The sequence below is a fragment of the Manacus candei genome, unplaced genomic scaffold, assembly GCF_025592945.1.
Source record: "Manacus candei isolate 608988 ecotype Guabito, Panama unplaced genomic scaffold, ASM2559294v1 h1tg000022l, whole genome shotgun sequence".
NCBI classification, from domain to species: Eukaryota; Metazoa; Chordata; class Aves; order Passeriformes; family Pipridae; genus Manacus; species Manacus candei.
Genome location: NW_026138070.1, coordinates 1,757,987 through 1,776,984, shown reverse-complemented (window position 1 = coordinate 1,776,984; position 18,998 = coordinate 1,757,987). Strand labels below are relative to the sequence as shown.

Below are 18,998 nucleotides of genomic sequence, written 5' to 3'. Positions count from 1 at the left end.
GTTATTAATGCATATAATTTAAAATGTAAGTTGTGGAATTTAAGTTTCTTCGTTCAGTGTAGTACTATTCCACTGCTGGCTGAAAGACATAAATAGGCAGAATATGTCATATAACATTTTTGCTAAAATGACTTGTCACACAGTATGGAAATAGGAAAGTTATCTCAGTCATACTGGGCAACTTCTGCTGATTTGCTGTGTTAGACTAAGAGCTGAAAGAATTACACATGCCAGTAGCCATTAACTACAGAACACTCTCCTAATTATCCCCCGGAAGGTTTTGAAGGCAGCAAAATGACTTAAGTTCATCTCCTCTTTCTTCTTGCACTTGTTTATTAGTTGGTTTCCCATAGTCATTTGAAAAGTATTTTAAAAATAGAAGAAGTCTAGTTTGTATCATGAGATTTTGTTCTGCATAATCTCTTTTCTTTTTTTAACCTTTGACCTGCTTTGACAGCCCTGTGTGGGCTTTCATTGTATCAGGAGTTACTGTCCCAAATGCCTGAGAGACTGAGGGTTTCCATCAGCCCAGCTCAGCACTGGGCCCACCTTCTCTGAGCACTGTAAAAGTAGAGCACAAGATGCAGAATTTGAGTAAGATTTTATCTGAATTGTCTTGTAATTACATCTTGTGAGAATTCACCTAATCAAAGCTTCCTCTCCAGCAATATAGTGGATGTGAGGAAAAGCCCACTGTTTAAAAGGATTTTACAATAATGGAGATTTTACTTATCTCCTGATGGAAGAATTACCTGGATTAAAAAAATTAATTTTTATGAAAGCTTCTGTTTTTTCCTAACAACACTTCAAAGGCCAATAATTATAATAAGGGAACTTTGCTCATCCAGGTAAACGTGCATTAAAAACAGGTGATTAACACAATTATTTCCTCTGTACTAAAGTATTTTTTTTGAAGTTAAGCACTGAGAGATGTAATCCTGGTGACATAGTGGGAGCATTTTATGTGAGGAAAGCTCGTTCTCTAAGTGTGATTCTGCAGCTTAGTGTCCACAGATGGAACTGCTGGGCTGTGCAGGCCAATGCAGGTGTTTTCTGGTGAAACCTGATGTGTTCATCTCCTGCAGGGACATCCTGATAACAAACCTGGATGCCTCAATGAGCTACGATGAGCTCTGTGATGAAGTGCACGAGATGTGCAACCTGCAGCAGGAACAGCCAATCACCCTCAAGTGGATTGATGATGAAGGTATGGGGCTGAAATACTGCTTGGGCATTCTTGGGGTTGTTCATTGTGGGACAGAGAAGGGGCACTGAGGAAACTTGTACAAACAGATACCATATTGTATTGTATGGAGCTGGTGGTTGTTTCTAAATATCTAAGTACAGAACCTTGTCTTACAAAGCAGGGAGAAATGAGCCTCAAGACATCAGGTTTGATCACAGTAGCACTTGAATTCACTTCTGGAGAAGTGAAGGCTTTATATATAACCCATCTGCACCTTGTCAATGCCATGGTCTGCCCAACTCCTAGAACTGAATACAGAAAGATGAAAAAATACTAAATTGGTTTGACTGACGTCTGTAACTTTGTGTTTTGGTTTCTCTGATAGTAGCCTGTACTGCTCTCTTAGCTGTGCAGTGTTTGAGTGAATTGAATTTTAAAGTGATGTCTGGGGAAGGAGGTAGCCTATAGTCAAAGAAGAGTCAGTCCTTTTTAAGATATCAAGGAGTAATATCAATTATTTTTAAATTTACTCTTTATCTTCTGATTACCAAGAAAGACAGAGGCAACTCTGCTAACCTGTTTTCTAACCCTCATTTTCGTGGTGGTGTAATAAAAAGTAACCTGATCAGAAGGGCATGGAGGATAATTACCTTGCCTGTGCTCAGCTGTTGGAACTGCATCCCTGTTAATAAAGGGAGATTGTTACAGGGAAGAAGAAAACCTCAGGAGTTTTGTGTTGGAGGATTTTAAGACATGAGTCCTGCTATCTGTTGCATTGGCTTCTTGAGGCTTCCTTAAATTAAAACAACAAATCTCCTCAGTTGCAGCTCTAATAACTGTTTTCCTCCAGCCTTGGTTAAATCCATACCTGTACAACCCTTCTAATTCCTGGCTCTGAGCTGGGGAGCTGCAGCCAATCTGCTGGTTTGGCTGGCCCCAGTCCTCCCGGGTTTGGGGAGTTATCCTGTGTCTGCAGACGAGTGTTTCCCCTTCTTACCACATGGAACTGAAGTTCATTTGTCTGATTGCACAAACAGATGTTCCCTTTGAACCAACTAAAAGCAAACAATTGCCGATGGCTTAATGAATAAAGAAAACCTACCAAGAGCTGAGGAAAACAGACTTTCTGTGGGGCTTTTGTAGTGTTTCTTTGTTTTTGACAAGATGCAAAATGTTTAAGCTATGAATAGCTCACTCATAGTAAAATCCCATAAACATATAACTAATGTGGATTGTTGATTTGCAGTACAAATAATTCCAGTGTCTTTCATGTTGCATTATTGCAGTATTTATAGATCAGCAGCAGCAGTGGCCTTCAAAGAGGGGTAGATGGGCCCTGGATGCATCATTTCATAAATGATTTATAAAATAATTTTTTAAAAATAAGAGATCAAACATAAAATGTGGCTGGGCACTGGTGTCATCACTTGGCCTGTGTGTCCCAGGGCCAGGTGTCCCCCAGGGTGTGCTCAGGAGGTGGCTGTTCCCAGGGGGTCAGGGTGACACCCTTGCTGTTTGCTGGCTCCCTGTCCATTGGGACAGTCTGTACTTTACGTGTGTCTGCTTAAGGGGATTTGGGGATTAATTACTGAGTTTGAGCAAAAATAACCCTCACAAGGTAATGCTGATAACGTGACTACAAGCAGACAGGACAAGGGGATCTTTAAGTCTGGCTATTCCCTTTTATGTTGTGTTATCCTGTTGCAAACCAGTGTAGTGTAGTTCTATCTACTCAGTGTTGATAAAGTTGGGAGGAATAATTCTGTTACTCTATTTTGGCTTTGATCAAAGTGCCAGCTTGGTAACAAGTCATTCAAAAAAAGGCAATCCTTGAGGCTGGTGCATTTTTTGAACTTCTCCACTGAATTCCTGCATGTTAAAGCTGCCTGGGCCTTTCCTGTCCCTGTAGGTGACCCCTGTACCATCTCGTCTCAGATGGAGCTGGAGGAAGCCTTCCGTTTGTACTGCCAGAACAGGGACGAGGGGCTCATCATCCATGGCAAGTATTGCACAGCTCAGGGACCTCTCTGGGATAATCCCAACAGCTGCTCCAGTGGGAGCTGCAGCTGGAGCAGCTCCTCTGCCTGGCCAGTAACAGTCTGGGTGGAGCTGGTGCCCTGCAGTTTGTTGTAAGAAGAAAGTGGAGCCCAAAGCTGAACTACAGCAGGCTTTGAGGGGGCTTTGAGTTTTTGCTGCACAGATTTGTTAATGCTTTACTCCAGTGTAAGATCCTGCCAGTCTAGAACCAAGTTCTGATTACATCATTTCTCAGGCAGAATTATTTAAAGGCTTCCAGAAACTGTCTCTGTGTAAATATACTCAAAAATCAAAGGACTACTGAGAATCTTTTACCTTAAAAATCTAATGTTTTTGTTTTAGTTTTCCCAAGTATTCCAGAGAAGCCCGGCATGCCTTGTCCAGGAGAAGATAGTGAGTACTAAAATGTTATCAAATTTTAGCTAAATATTTTGCAGTCATGTGAAAAAAAAAATATTAAAAGATTTTCATAATCTAGCATTACAGTCGTGTATCTGTTCTGTTTTCTTAAAAGAATGTAAAATCTTTAATATTTTGTCAAGAGAAATTACATAAATCAATGTTGTAGCAGTGTTTCAGTGTTTCTGAGGATTAATACTGGTTTCCAGTAGTTGATATATTGGGAGAAGGAGAATTTTAGCAGGATTTTAGATGCATATTTGAACATGGGCATTTACTTTTGTGGTTCTTTTGGGATTTTAACTTGCAGGGAAAAGAAGGGATGTACTAAAGAGGGAGATACAGCCATTTCAATAAAAAGGTTATTAATCTCTGTAAAAATAATCCTGTAAAAGATAGATAAAGCTCCAGAGGAAGGACACATAATTGATAAGGTTTACCTGTATTTTAGTAGCCTGAGCTGCACAGGGATAAAAGGATTAAATGGCTGTAGAGTCACTTTTCATTATGGGGGGATGGCATCAGGACATTAGTTCATATCTTGGTAAATGTTAAGGAAAGGAATGGGAATAATTGGGTGCCAGAGGTACCAGCTGATGCTCTCAGCAGAGCATGAGGAAAAGCTGACTGAAGGACTTGAAGGACCTTTGCTCTTCTCTTTGGAAAATAGAAGAAGGGATAAAACTAATTGGTGATAAAAGCAAGTAATGCATACTAGAGAAGAGTACTTGATTGACCAGGATTTAACTGACAGACTGGCTAAAAATGAGTGCTGCACTGGTAATAGTTATGAATATTTTTAATTAGAGAATTAATACTCATAATTGCTCCGTTGAGGGCTTTCATGAAGATGGAGTGAGGTGAAATAAATACCAAAATATTACAGTTCAAATATGATTTTTCACATCTGAACTACAGTAGGTGAAAGGTTAAATGTAAAAACTAGACAAGTTTTCGTGTTCACCAGGTTATTAAAGTTGTCTTTTAGAAAAAAAGAAGAGTAAATGTGCAACACTGTCTGCTGTCCTTGTTCAGCCAATTAGGGAAAAATAAAGACTTTTCTACGCTGATTAGAAGAGTTAAAGAAATTATCCCTGAGACACCTAATTTAATGAACTCATTAAAGGTGTAGATATTCCAGTAGAAAGGCTTTTTGGGTTAATTTGCTGGAAGTTTCAGTTCTCTCAAGCCACGAGCTGAGCTCCAGCAGCCACAGCTGAGTGTGGCTCAGCTGACCTGGTTATTCTGTCTGTAGGGTATTTCTCTGCATTTCACTTGGGCTGGATGGAAATGGGATTGATATTGGTCATATAAAGGACTGGTTATTTTGTCAGGAGTAAAATACTGTCCTTTGTTCAGAAAATATTCATCCTGTTTCGAATTCTTACTTTGTGTCTTTATCACTGTAGTTATGTTCATAGGAAATACTTTTAAAAGTGAGAATATTATGTTTGCACTTTTCTAGAGCATCATGTTTGCACTATAAAGGAGCTTGTGAGTTTGCCTCAGGTTTTTTCCAGAGACAAATAAACAGTGAAGCAGTTGCTCTATCCAAAATGGACCTCTACTTAAATTAGCAGTGTCTGAGCGTGGACTGTTTGTTTGTTACAGAGCTACAGTCAGTTTGAAATGGAGTTTTTAAATAAAACTATTCAGTTGTGAAATAATTTCATTTGCAATCCATTGCTCAGGAGTGACTCTTTCCAGTAGTATGTGATCTTCTGAATGGCAAATCTTTTGTAGTGGATTTCCATAGAATTGAAGGGTTTTCTTTCCAGCTCCTTCAGAACAACAGTGCTTTGGAAGAGTGCAGAAATACATGCTGAGTGGTTTGCATTTACGTTGAAATTTAATGATACAGCTGCCAGCTATCCTCACCTTTGTTAAACTGATATGGGTTGGAGATTGTACCAGCCAGCAAAGCTTGAAATAAAATCATGTAATCCATTAATGGAATAAACCATGGGACTAATACTTCAATTCTATTTGCATGACTTAAGAAAAGTTATTTTTGTGCTTGAAGAACCTTTTTTCTTATATTGATGTGGTGCTGTCTGGGAGACAGAATTTGCTCAATCTCTGGTATTTGTGCTTGAATTGTCTCAGGGTTCCTTTGGTCCTGAATTTTTGCACTTTTCTGTTGGCACCAGCCCCAGATCCCACTGCAAAGGCACAGCTGCTGGTGTCCAACCAGCACACTTCCCTTCGGCTCCACTGTGCCCAGGGGCTGGGCTGGCAGTGCTGCTGTGCCCAGGGGCTGGGCTGGCAGTGCTGCTGTGCCCAGGGGCTGGGCTGGCAGTGCTGCTGTGCCGAGGTGACAGGATGGCTGAAACCTCTCCCATCTCTTCCCAGACACTCCATGTGACCCCCGCCAGGCGCTCCCAGCATCTGCTGGACTGGAGCCTTGGTGCTTGTGCAGTGCTTCCTGGGGAAGATGGCAGACTTTGAGACTGCTCTTGGATTTATGGATACTTTCACTTTTTCAGCAGATTAGCTGTTCTTTTGGGACTGATCTGGAACGAGGCTGTTGGAGGTGTTTGGTTCCTGTTCCCCGAAGCCGCAGCCCTGATGATCCCGCGCTGTGGATCCCAGCAGCTGATGGGCACTTTTATAACTTAGTTATTGTAGTCTCAGCTTCTTTCTGCTGACAGCCCTTGCTGTGATTTATCACTCCTGGGGCTGCAGTCATTGTGTAAGGCAGCACGTTCAGCTGAACCGTTTCCATCGATTTGTAGGACTTCCCTAACGGAATTGCCGCTTTTATCAGAAATGCTTGTTTTGGTGACATCAGCTCCTTGACATCCATGCCATGTTTTAGTTTGTGCCTCAGCTGCTCGCTACAGCCTCTCAAGGGAGCCAGTACCACCCGTGCCTGGATACATGAGGCAGAGATGTGAAAGGGAGAGACGGGGGTAACCAGTCTTCCATTAAATATTTGCTCTTAATGTTCGAGCTGATCCTGCCTATTGTCCTTGGTGTCTAATGGTGTTCACACAGCAGCATCCGTGGAGTAAAGGGAAAATGTTTCATTTCATACCTACTACCCTGTAAAGAATTCCATGCTGAAGAGGCTAAAGAATAGAATCCAGTGAGTAATGCATGTTTGTGTGTGGGCTCGGCGTGCCGGGGGTGCCGAGGGGGCCGGGGCCGTGGTGTGTGGACGTGTGCTGCAGGAGAGCACAGAACTCAGCATTTCGGGGCTGGTCCAGGCGCCCTCCCTGCCACCCTCCTGTGCAGCCATGGACTGTTACAAATGCAGACATTCCTGCTGCCTCTGAGCGGAGGGATGGGGCTCCGAGACCTCTCGGAAATGCTGGTAAAATTGCTCTGAAAGGACTCCTGGGGAATGTGTTTTAGGAGGAAAGGAACGGAAGAGTGAGTGATGCTGCTGCTGCTAATATTGGAGATTAATGAAAGAAATGTATCCAAAAAACCCTGATGGTATGTGCTCAGGGCCTGCTTATTGTAAGATTGCTGATGTACAGACTAATGATTTAGAAGCATCATTTTCTGAGGCCTTTTTGTTGAATTGTGCTTAGTGGATTGTCATAGATGGATGTTTTTTAATTGTGAAATACTTGTTTTGAATTTAGGTTTACTTAGTTTTTAATATTGTCAGAAAAAACTGTGCTAGTTTACTTCTGCTTAACAAATAGATCCGTGTATTTAATATTAAAATTCAGCTTAGATTTGGGCAGCTAGTGCTAGCAAATTCTAGAGTTGTTTTGCTGTTGGCTTCATTAAATAGAGGAATGCAGACTAGGAAACCTTTAAATTAATTAACTAAAGAGAATGAATATGTTTTTAATGTAGCATGACTGTTTTTATTATCTAATATTTCCGGCTGATTTTGCTGCCTTGTTTTTTTTGGTAATGATTACACTGTGTTGTGCATGTCTCTGATGCTCTTTGTTTATCTGCTCAGTATTTTAGCATTAGGTGTTTGGACTTCATTTTCCCCCAAGCCATCCTTCTTGAAAATTTCATCATAGGCTTGAGGAAAGGTATCTTAGGACCCTAATGTCTGTTGTGAGCTTTTTATTTTAGGTGTAGATACCGGATTTTGCTTTATGTTCTACCCGATACTATGAAATAGCACTAAAAGGCTTCTTGCTGGAGTAGTGTGGCCTGTAAATATTTTTCTAGCTCCTAAGGCAGATTTTTCCCTTCATTTGTTACTGTATTGGCAGCAGTGATTAGGTTATTCAGAGCACGTGAACCAATTTAATCCCCCAATGAAGAAAGGAACTATTGCCACCATAGAGACTGCTCTGAAGACGTCGATTGGATTGCACGGGATAATTGGGCAATTTGGAATCTCTAGTAACCCTCTCCTGCTTTTTGTAATTGAACTGGGGAGGGGGGAATTCTGCTCTTTCAGTGTGAGATATTCTTGCTTAGGATTTGAAAACAGCTGTGTCATAGTTTCTCAAGAATACCTGAAATCTCCTCCTCTGCCTTTGCTGTGCTCCACGTCTGTGTCATACGTGACAGATGTGAAAAACACACGGATTGTGAGGCAGCACAAGTTCCTGAGAACAGAATTGCAGTTAAAGGCCTGCTTTGCTTATAGTCATTGCATAGTTTTAATTCTAAAACAATTCCAGCATCTTTCTTTGCTGTGAAACCTCCGATGAAGAATAAAGGGCCAGGCCTCCCTTTGGACAATTGATGCATAAAATTATAAAGCACAGGTCTGATGGTGAGGTTTGAGATCTGCCCTTAATTAAAGGTACTGCATGTCTTAGCAGATGTTTAGGTACCAATTTTTCAACTATAAACTAAAAATACAGTGGAATAAGGAATGCTTGGGCTAGTTTTTAAGGTGTCATAGCAAATAGCCTGTGTTCTTTATTTATTCCACACCCCCCCGTAGCTGTTGCTCAGAATGTAGTATAATCATGCAGAAAGGATGTCACCTGGCTTTAGGAAACTTCTCTTTGATGTAATGTCTAGATCCACTCCCTGTGTAATCTCTCATGTTTTCTCCTAAGCTGGTAAATCCACTGTTGATAGATATACAGGCATTTTGGGTAACTAAATGGGCAAGAAGGGGATGAAGCTTTTTGGTTTTGTTGGCATTAGTGAACAGCTGTGAGCCTGTTAAGCCTTAGTTAGGCCTGTGAGTTTCAGTAGCTTGGAAGAGCTATTTAATATGTAACCTCCTAAATTATATGGTCATGGTTAATTATATGTCATTATACTCGGGTTCTGTGTAATACTTTGTGAAATCAGTTGCTCTATGCAAGTTCTGGTTTTTAATGTGTAGCTGAGCCCCAGGACAGCAGCAGAGGCCCTTCAGGGCAGGTAAATGTGCTCTTCAGTGTTCAGCTCCTGGATTGTGAGAACCCAGATTTTGGGTGAGGCCTCGGGTGCTGCTCCTTTGGGATGGGGAGTACTGGGAGGGAAGCCTTGGCACACTGGAAGCTTGGCACACTCGGTGTGGTGGCAGTTGTGCAGCCACTGAGGGCCTGCTGGGCCACAGGAATGGATGGGAAATAAAGCAAAAAGGGGGTGCTTGAGGGGTGCTGGAAGGAGAGGCACAGCCAGATCACTGCCAGGGAGAGGGAAGGGTGAGCAGGCTGTGCAGTTCATCCTCAAACCACACGGGGAAGGCAGGGACTGGGGCAGTGGAAAAGGGAAAACTGAGTGGCTCAATATTGACCAGAAGGTGCCTCATTTGTGACTCTGGAGTCCTGTTGCCATTTCTTCTGCATCTGTAAGGGCTCGTCCTCAAATTGTGAGCTGGACACATATTTAAAAGGAAACCAGAAACTACTTGAAGACAATACTTCAAGATTTTAGTATGATCCTCTTGACTTTTCCAGTAACATGCTCATTATAATAATAATGCTATTCTATGCTTCTTCCAGTAATTTATCTTATGTTCTTCAGTAAAGCAGTACAGATGCCCTGTGACTGGCACAGGCCTCCCTGTTCTTTACTTTGTCAACTCTGATAAAAAGCTAATTAACTTCAATTTCATTCTAAGCACAGGTTCTGGAAACTTTTGGTAGTTCTGTGATGATCAGCTTCATGTGCAATAGCTCCAAATAGAGTTGCACAGGTAACTCCAAATAAGGGAGAATTTGGGTGTACAGGCCAGGCCACAGCCAGTGGAGAGTTTCAGTGCAAGGAGACAAGGCTGGGACTTCTACTTGGAAAAAGAGAACTGCTGAAATATGGTACAATTAATGTAAAAATCCTGACTGACATGGTTAAGTTAAATCAGTTAACAGTTTCCTACAGGACAAGAAGTGGAGAAAGTTGGGTTGCTCCTCACTTCTTTGGTTGCCTTCTTCAGGGTGTGTAGAAGACAGAGGCTTTCTGTTACCAGGTTTTTATTTAGAAGAGAAAGTATTGCTGCTTGTATGTACTAACACACAGAAGTTTGTTTCAAGAAAACAAAGTGGCCTGCAAAGTGGATGCAGATGCCACAGATAACTTAAATGTTCAGAACTTCAGTTTGATCTACTTCAGTACTAAGTTAAATTAAAGGATTAGATAATTTCAATGAGTACTGGTTCAGTATCTTTCAGCTTGGTTAAATGTTTTAATGTAGCTCTTCAAGGATCATAACAGAACATTAAATTCCGTTTTCATTGTAGTAAATCTTTTAATGAAAGTGATTTTTATTTTGGGAGAATAAATGCTGCAATCACCAAAAGAAGCCTGTGGACTTTCATTAACACTGCAGTGCCAGTTTGGGTTTGGGGTGCACGTGACCACTGGGACTGGGTAACCAGAGGAGCCAACTCCACGTCATGGAAGGGGGTGAATGTCAAATTGCAGGGAAGGCCCAGGGAGAGAAGGGAAAATGGGGAAGTGTTTTTTTCTTTCCTAAACAAAGATGCTCATCACCTTCCAAGTGTGGATCTGGCACCAGTTGTCTCCTGACCCTTTTCATAACATGTTCTTTTGAATCAGAGCAACAGCCAGAGCAGCATTTTATGCTGTGCTTGGGACAGCCTTGCAAATGCAGCAGGAGGGGCTGGAAGGACACCCAGAGGTTGTGGTTCCTGACGTACTCAGAGATGCTCAGAACCAGGGCACTGTCACTGCTGGGGCACATCAGGGACTGAACTCACTGAGGGTTTCTTGCCTAACACTTGCAATACTTTGTTATTTTCAAGTACATCTGATAAATCTCCCATGAAGTCATCGAGTTCTGAGTCAGAGCCTTGCTCCAAGTGAGCTGTTAGCTCTGTTTTATTTGTGGCATTGTCTGTAACGTGACTTGTCACCTTGCGGTGCCACGGAGCCATTTTAGCAGCAGGATGGGAGTGTGAGCACCCAGGAGGAGCAGGTATTCCAGGAGTGCAGCTGGGGCTCCACTGACCCCTTGGCAGTCAGAGGGGAAGGACATTGGCAGTGTGGCAGTAAATGCTGGGTAAATATTCCTGTTCTGTGAGCCAGATTTGTGTCCTTGTTGGTTCTCTGCCGATGCTGTTGGTCCTACACTTCCTTGGTCGCTGTTGTTGTCTTAATTGTGCTTTTTTTTTAACAGAGGTTGATCTGACTTTGTAGTTAATTTTGATGTCTGTTGGAAAAGGAGGGTGGGGAGATGGCTTCCCAACTGCAAATCAGTCTTAAATTAAATAAAAAAAATAAAGCTGTCTTCTGACCATTTAATGTTTGCAATAACTGCAAGAGGTCAGAGCACTTAATACCTATATATTAAGGATACTCTTCATTGTCTAACTTCAATTGTACAAAGAAGTTCATTCATAATAAAAAGAAGGGCCAGTTAACCCATCCCAAGAATGTCTTTTACATTCTTCAGAAAGCAATTCTATTGTTTCAGTTTAACTATTTGCAAAAAATTATGTAACATGAGAAGCAGTATGCTCTCAAAATCCTCCAGAATTTACCTTCCCAGACTGGGGTTCTGTCTTTACGTGGGATTCCTTTATCAAATCCAGGCTCTCTGGAATACCAATATCAATTTCCCCCTTGTAATTCCGGAGTTGTTTTTGAAAGAATGCTCACTTGTGTGCTCAGCACAACATTAACAGAACAAAACAAAAACTGGGCATTCTGGTAGTGTCCAGCTGGCAGGGCGGGTAATTGGCCTGTAAACAAGTTGTATTAATCTCTGAGAAATGATTTGCAGCAATAGCAAATTACCTCTGTGCTCAGGATGGGAACAGGCTTCATTAGAGCTGCAGCAGGGAAAAGCAGAGCCTGGGACTGCAGAGGGGATCAGTTCTGGGGCCATTCGTTGCTGTGAACCAAGTATGTTGTCATGTGGAAAATAATTGTGCTGCCTTCTCTTTGTCCCCACTTTTCCAGGTTCCATTTCCAGAGGCAAGGGTCCCATCCTTTCTGGGGAGGTCACTGTGGAATCGGGGGGGTATCTCGTGTAGATGAGTTAATTTGAACAACAGATGAATTGCTCATCTATTTATATCCTCAATTAAATAGTGTTTATTTGAAATTTTGTGGAAAGAACCCCAAGCCTAGGGAATGTCACTGGAAAGCCAATATTAAATGTATTCCCGAGGTTCCCTGTGCATCACTGGTACTGATGTAGTTGCACAGCTTGACAACAGAGGGAAGAATTGCACAGCAGCAACAGCCAGTTGTTTCACATTGCTTTTTAAGTATTTTGGTTTGGGTATTTTCATTTCTCTTCTAATCTTAACTTGAAATTTTTTTTTCCCATCTTGGAAATAGATAAAAATTCAGTATGTTGTTTGTCATTAGAATATATATCTGTACCCCAATCAAAATTTGTTATCCCTGTTAACAGCTTAAAATATATTTTGATTTTTCCTCTAAATCTCTTCACATACAAAATGAGGATTCAGAAGATTTTTTTTAATTTTTTTTTTTGTTAGGAAAAGTCTTGTGTTTAATATTCATCAGAGAGGAAAGATTATTTAATTAGGGGTATGATATCTCCTTCAGCCTGCTAACTCCAACTCCTTAATGAGTTAACTGATGTGTGCTGTGAAATAAATTAAAAAGTAGCCCTTTTCATTAAGCACAGTAATTAAATAGTCAGGCTTTTGTGGTGGCATTCCTCTGTCTAGGTGGCTGGGATCAGTCCTGGCTGTAAAAGCTTGGTTTAGTTATCAAGAATCCCTATTTGTTTTATTCTAAAGTGTTCTGGAAACATGTTCCAAAACATTTTATTTGGGTTCAAAAGTATCCTTTTCCCTGTGAGATGCAAACTGAGATCAGAGCTTTGTTCACACATCCCAGAACACTGCCAGTAAATTGTTTCTTAATTCAAGGAGTACATGTACTGCCATTTGTGAATCTGGTTATTGTTCAGGGTGGTTCCTTAGATTGGTATAGCCCTAGTGAGGATTTCTGTAGCTGATTGATATTGAAACCCCCAACTCCTTATTCTATCCCTCAGGGAATTCCTAGGGAGGGTGACCTCCTTCCTGGGGTTCCTGCCTGCCCAGTTTTCCAGGGGTTGAGGTCTCTCCAGCAGCACAGCCATGTGGTGGATCAGCCACTTGTCCCAGTTTTGTATCCTCAGTGAACAAGAAAGAATTTGTATGACAGAACAAAACAGTCTTATTGTGTAATAATAACAGAATGTGGGATGGAAAGGTGTGTCCCAAAATGCTCACAGTTTTCTCGTTCCTTACCTTGACCCCTCTTGGAGGGGGGGAAGTAGGGATTGATTTGCCTCACGGGGTAAATTGTAGGGGTTCCTACTTTTTAAAGGTATTCTATATTAAGCTCAGTTTTTGTTAGACTGTTGCCTCACAAGTATGTGAGATAAAATCCTGCCTTTGATTTAATATTTATCATTAATTAGGGAGGTGACTTGCTCCTTTATTTACAGACGGCATCAGCACAAGCTGCTCGTTAACTTATCATTCCCTTAATATTCCTCATGTCAGTGATAAGCTCATGTTCAGATCACAGATGTATTACGTTGCCTCCATATGGTGCTTTGTCTAATGAATTAATTAACTATTTTGGAAAAAAAACCAAACCCTTGTGAAGATTTTTTCCTCCTGGGGAAAAGTCACCCTACAAACGGTGGAAGGGTTTTTTCATCAGTGTTTGTGTTTGGGCATATTTTTAGTTAAAAATTGTTACCAGTCCATTTAATAGTGCAATATCTGTTTCAGATGCTTGCACAGTAAACATTTGCACATGTAAATAGAGTAGGTATGAATGTTTGGGGATTTGGCACTGCAGAGTTGTGGAGTCACAGGAACTTCCATGCTTTTATGTGTCTTGCTTTGGAAGGACAAAAATAGAGTATCTAAAATCAGCCCCAGTATTGCAGTCAGTGTTCACACATGGTGTGTCAGTAGCCTGTGAGTTTTGGCTTGCTCCATATAATTTAGAATAATTTCTCCACAAAGAAACTTTTTACTACTTGCATTATCATTTGACAGCGAAAATGTCTGGGTTTTTTTCTATTTTAAAAAAGGCTTAATCTTAGATAAGGTGTGGATGTTTAGAACTTGAAAGTAACATTAAAGGCGAAAAGTTAATTGCATTAATTTCTGAGGATTATAAATGTACAGTTTGATGCTTTGTGAGGGTGTTTATTGATGAAGTCTCTCAGAGTCTTTACAGCTCTTTGTACCCCCTGCACTCCCCCAGTGCCCACCTGGAGCTGCTGTGGGAAGCTCCTGCTCCAGGTTGTGTGTTAGGGGTTGGTCGTGTCACCAGCTCGAATTAATATTATTTACCAAATTCTAATTAGCCAGTCACACAAAAAGTACCCGTTTGCATGTAAACAGTGACAGCAAAAGTAACTCGGAGTAGATGCTGGGTACTGTCGTGTTTGACCTCTTGAAAAGTCAGGCTTAAACAGATTAAATGATTCCTTTTTATGTTTAGAGTGTATTAAAAAGAACTGTAGACCTGTACTTGAACTGCCTGAACAGAAGAAATATTTTGGGTAGTGTCTAATGCAAGATAAAAAGGAGGTCAAATAATGTAACTGCAGCTTTGTAACATGTTTAATGTTGTGTATCTGGAGGTTATTGGCACCAAGGGATCCTTTGTGTGTCCATGGGAAGGGGACAGCGAGAGCAGCAGCGTCACTTCCCTGAGGAAGCTGTTTCTTTAACAGCTCTGTCCCTCTCACCTGAGCTGGAGCAGCCACGGAGCTGTAACGGGATTATGATCATGTGAGGAAAAGGAGACAGGGCTGGAGGAAAGGGAGAGGCAGCGGGGAGAGCACATCCTGCCCGGGCTGTCACTCACGGCCGCCTTCACACCCCCAGTGCCCGGCCAGCCGAGCTGTGCGTTGAGATTTAGCAAAGCAAGATTGTTCTGGGGCACAACTTGCTTGGCACGGGCTGCGGGTGCTGCTGAGCTGCCATGCTGCTGCTTTACACCTTTCTGGTCTCTTCCCTAGAATCCATCTACCGCCGGGGCGCCCGAAGATGGAGGAAGCTGTACCGAGTGAATGGGCATTTGTTCCAAGCCAAGCGCTTTAACAGAGTGAGTACGGGGGGGCTGCCCGGGCTGGGCACTGCCTGTGCCTGCTGTGCCGGGGCTGTGCCGGGTGTTGGACAGGAGGGACAGCCAGACTGGGGCTGTGCCGGGTGTTGGACAGGGAGGGACAGCCAGACTGGGGCTGTGCCGGGTGCAGGACAGGGAGGGACAGCCCAGACCCCCTCGGTGTGACAGTTCTCTCCACAGTTCTCTCCGTGCACTGTTATTCAGGTCACATCGAGCAGGGGAAGGGTTTGAATCTGGGATGGAGTTCCTGCGGGATTGGTGGAAAATGTTTATTTTTAAAGCCTCTCTGAAAGGACTGGGTTTGTGACTGTTCACAGTGGTGCATCCTTGGAGCAGCAGTCCCCTCTCCTCTCCCTGTGTGACTTTGATTGCTCGTCTGCATAATCTTTTACCTTCAGGACTTTTAGTCATTCTTAAAAGTCACAGCTCTTGATCTGAGCTTTAACTGTTTGGAATCTGAGGTGCTGCATCATCTAAGAGTTAAAAATCCGGTTTATTGAGCTAAAATACAGCTGCCTAGGGAGAATCTGGCTTGAGCCACATAAGCAAGTGAATGTAGCTTTAAGGCTGAGACACCTCCTTCAGTTATCCCGTTATGCCTGAGTATTGCAGCATATATACAAATGTGGTGTGCACTTTGGGGAATTCCACTAAAAACTGAGTGCACTGAGGACAGTTAACTCTTTCATCCAGCAGTAATTTTTTAAAAAATTGAAATTAGCATTTTTTCTTTATGTTCCCCACCTCAAAACTGCACTGAAAGCAAGAAAAGCCCCTTAAAACTCAGTACCTTATCACCAGATAAGTGAAAAATCTGTGTCATATATCTGAATTGTCACATGCATTTGTATAATGTGCTGTGGCAACCCATTTTTTTTTTAATTTATAGTATGAAAATATACTTCTGTTTGTTTGCTACATAGTTCAAACATATTTCTTTGAAACACTGTGTGAATGCATACCTGCCACATTAATAATGCAGAATGTTGTAGATAATGATGGTTTAATTGAAATTAGGCCAGTAGTGAATATACACGTGGAGATTTTGATACCTTGTTATGAAGCTCAATGTCACAATCCTACCCAGGACTGCTTTTATAGCTGCATACAAATGACATCAGACGAGTGACATCAGGCAAAGCCAAACATCCATTAAGAAAAGGCTGCATTTTGCTGAACTCTGAGGGTGAAGTGTAACCTTCAGTTATTGGGGAAACCCTGGATGTTCAGAAATTATCATTATTGAACACCTGCTAGGTGACTAGAGGGGTTCTTGCTGCTGGGTGAGTCCTGCCCTCCCGAGGGGATTGGTGCTGGAGTTGCTGATGGAGCTGCTGCTCTCCCTGTCCTTGCAGAGAGCGTACTGTGGCCAGTGCAGTGAAAGGATATGGGGGCTCGGAAGGCAAGGCTACAAGTGTATCAACTGCAAGCTGTTGGTCCATAAACGTTGTCACATCCTTGTCCCACTGACCTGCAAAAGGCATATGGTGAGTTTGCAGCCTGAACAGAGCTGAGGGGGTTGGGTTCACCCTGGCCTGTGCTGGTAGGTGTGTGTCCTGGGTCATTAAATGCTGTAGGTTTATAACCCTTGGCAGGGTTTGGGTTTCAGTCTCTGAGATGTCTGTGGAGGACGAGCCTTTGGATTGAGAGCAGAGACAAAGTGAGGAAAGGAAACTCCCGATGCGACTCGAGTGTGCTCAAGCTTGACTTTGACTTCTCCATGAGACATTTGGTATTTTAGAGATAGACAGAGTTGTCACTGACAATCTCAGCAGTTGCTCCTTGTAGCCTGTGGGAATGTTTGAAGAACCAAGGCACTGGTGTGGATTTTGCACTGCTGTTTGCAAAAGGGCTTGGTGCTTTCCTGTTCTTGCCCTCTCAGTTTCTCCAGTACTGTTCTCATGTATTCCAGTGGCAATGCTGGTGTCTTCCCTAGGCTTTAAACAGCTGTATCCCTGAATTTTAGCCCTTTCCCATACTCACCCCCAGTGTTTCACTGGTGGTTGTGTGGTTTTCTAACTGAAGACTTAAACCAGTATTTTTCTTTAGTGGTATTGCCTGTGACCTGCCTTGGCATTACTAATTCTTTGCCAATTAATTTATGCCTGTTGCTGCCCCTCCTGGAATAGTCCCACGTGTCTCATGAATGAGACCAGTGTCCACATGCAATGTAAAACTATCTGGTACTGTGATCTTTACCAATTTATGCAATGCCCTTGCATAATGAGTAACAATTCATGTTTTTATTAAGCAGGAAGGGAACATGCCAGTGCTCTAAATGCAGGCTGTAACATCATGCTCAAGTGTTTACTTTGTTGTAGTTCCATGTGAAGCAGACTCACAAGTCTGAAATAGAAAAAAAGTTTGAATTTGCAGTAAAATAGACCCCTCTTTCTTTTAGAAGACAGCTAAACATCTATTGCAGTTGCAGAGAATGGCTGATGGAGCATTAGGTGTTTGGCAGGCTGGTTCTATCATGCATTACAAAATGGTAACATGCAGAGATGTTAAGATTCAGAAACACTTCCTACAAAGCCCAGTTTTCATCCTGGAAGGTGCAGGTGGGAGGTTCTCCCAGAGCTGTAGCTGAAAGGCAAGACAGGGTCACCTGGCAGGGGCTGCATAACCAGTGTGCTTCTCCTTCCCATGTCCCTGTGCTCCCAAGGATTCGGTCATGCCTTCCCAGGAACCTCGGATAGGTGAGAAAAACGACGAAGTTGATCTCCCTTCAGAAGACACTGATGGAAGTGAGTACTTTGCTGCCCTGGGATCCCTCTTTCCCCATTTGGAGGCCCAGTTTTCACTCTTCCCAGTTACAAGAAGAAAGTGGAAACATTTGGTCCTGTGGTATTTAAAGCAAACTGAGCCTAAGCTACTAAATCATCTTTCTGTTTATCAGCCTGTAAGATTATTTCTAAGGAAGGCCTTTGTAACAAAACTACTTTGTTTTTTTTTCCAGTTCCCTACATTCCTTCAAACAGGAAACATGACACCATTAAAGATGACTCTGAGGTATGTTTTTAAAGCAGCTTTGTAATTCATATTTACATTCTCTTAATCATTCAACTTTTTATAAAATTATTTGTCCTGTTTTTTTTCTGCTACCTTTTGAAAAAGTCTGTTTGGTTTTTTTTCTGAATTTTTATTGAATTTTTTTCAGATTTCTTCTGTATTTAGCTTTTGTCACCCCACTCATGATCCAAGATACTTTTCTTTTTTTCTTCCTCCCTTTCATTTGTGCTGGAATAACAGTGATTTAGCAGCAGGTTTGACTTTATTGGTCCTTGCAACAAATGGTGGCTTTGACATTGCCTTGTGTGCTGGCCCTAATGGATGTGCACCCTTTGTCACCCTCAGGCTGTTGGTTCATCTGATAATACATTAACCATCCAGCCCCCTGAGAGGTTTCATATAAATAATACCCAATAATTTGTAGGCAGCTCCTGTGGAAATACAAGTAGAAAAACATACACTTGAACTCATTTTTTTTCCAGCTCTTTTATAGAAGGTCTGACAATCTCTGCACATCAAGAATGTCTGAAAAATCCCAGTATGCTTCATTTCTAAAGGGCTTTAAGACATTTCTTTTAAAAGGGTCTGATATGCCCCTCTGAGCAAGGCTGCACCTTTTTCCTTTCCCTCCACTACAATGCCTGTCACTACCACTCCTTTCTCCCTTGAGTAGTTCTGCTCTTGGGTGACTGCTTTGTTTTCAGTCATGTGTCTTTAGATTTTATCTCAAATTCAGAGATGGAAGGGTATAAATTAACAACCCATCAGAGTGTTTTGACTGCTGGCTGCTGCTGTGCTCAGTGCTCAGGGTGTGTGCAGGTGTTGAGAGGTGCTGTTTGCTCACCTGCCCTGAGTTCTGCTGCTCTCCTTGTCCCACCTGGAGCTGCACTGAAATATCTCAGGTATCCTACAG

The 18,998-nt window shown here is 42.1% G+C and overlaps 1 protein-coding gene across 5 annotated transcripts in view; it reads left to right on the top strand.

Moving 5' to 3' along the window:
* PRKCZ (protein kinase C zeta) overlaps window positions 1–18,998 on the top strand; it is a 32,878-nt gene that overhangs the window by 3,777 nt on the left and 10,103 nt on the right. For 2 of the 5 annotated variants that reach the window (XM_051786113.1, XM_051786114.1), the window contains exons 3-9: window positions 1,086–1,207; window positions 3,096–3,185; window positions 3,566–3,616; window positions 14,967–15,052; window positions 16,429–16,560; window positions 17,739–17,820; window positions 18,033–18,085. In XM_051786113.1, coding sequence (XP_051642073.1) covers window positions 1,086–1,207; window positions 3,096–3,185; window positions 3,566–3,616; window positions 14,967–15,052; window positions 16,429–16,560; window positions 17,739–17,820; window positions 18,033–18,085 — 616 coding nt within the window. Of the gene's footprint in view, window positions 1–1,085; window positions 1,208–3,095; window positions 3,186–3,565; window positions 3,617–6,021; window positions 6,711–6,939; window positions 7,064–14,548; window positions 14,737–14,966; window positions 15,053–16,428; window positions 16,561–17,738; window positions 17,821–18,032; window positions 18,086–18,998 lie in introns of those variants that run through there. The other 3 variants (XM_051786116.1, XM_051786115.1, XM_051786119.1) reach the window with 3 other exon arrangements.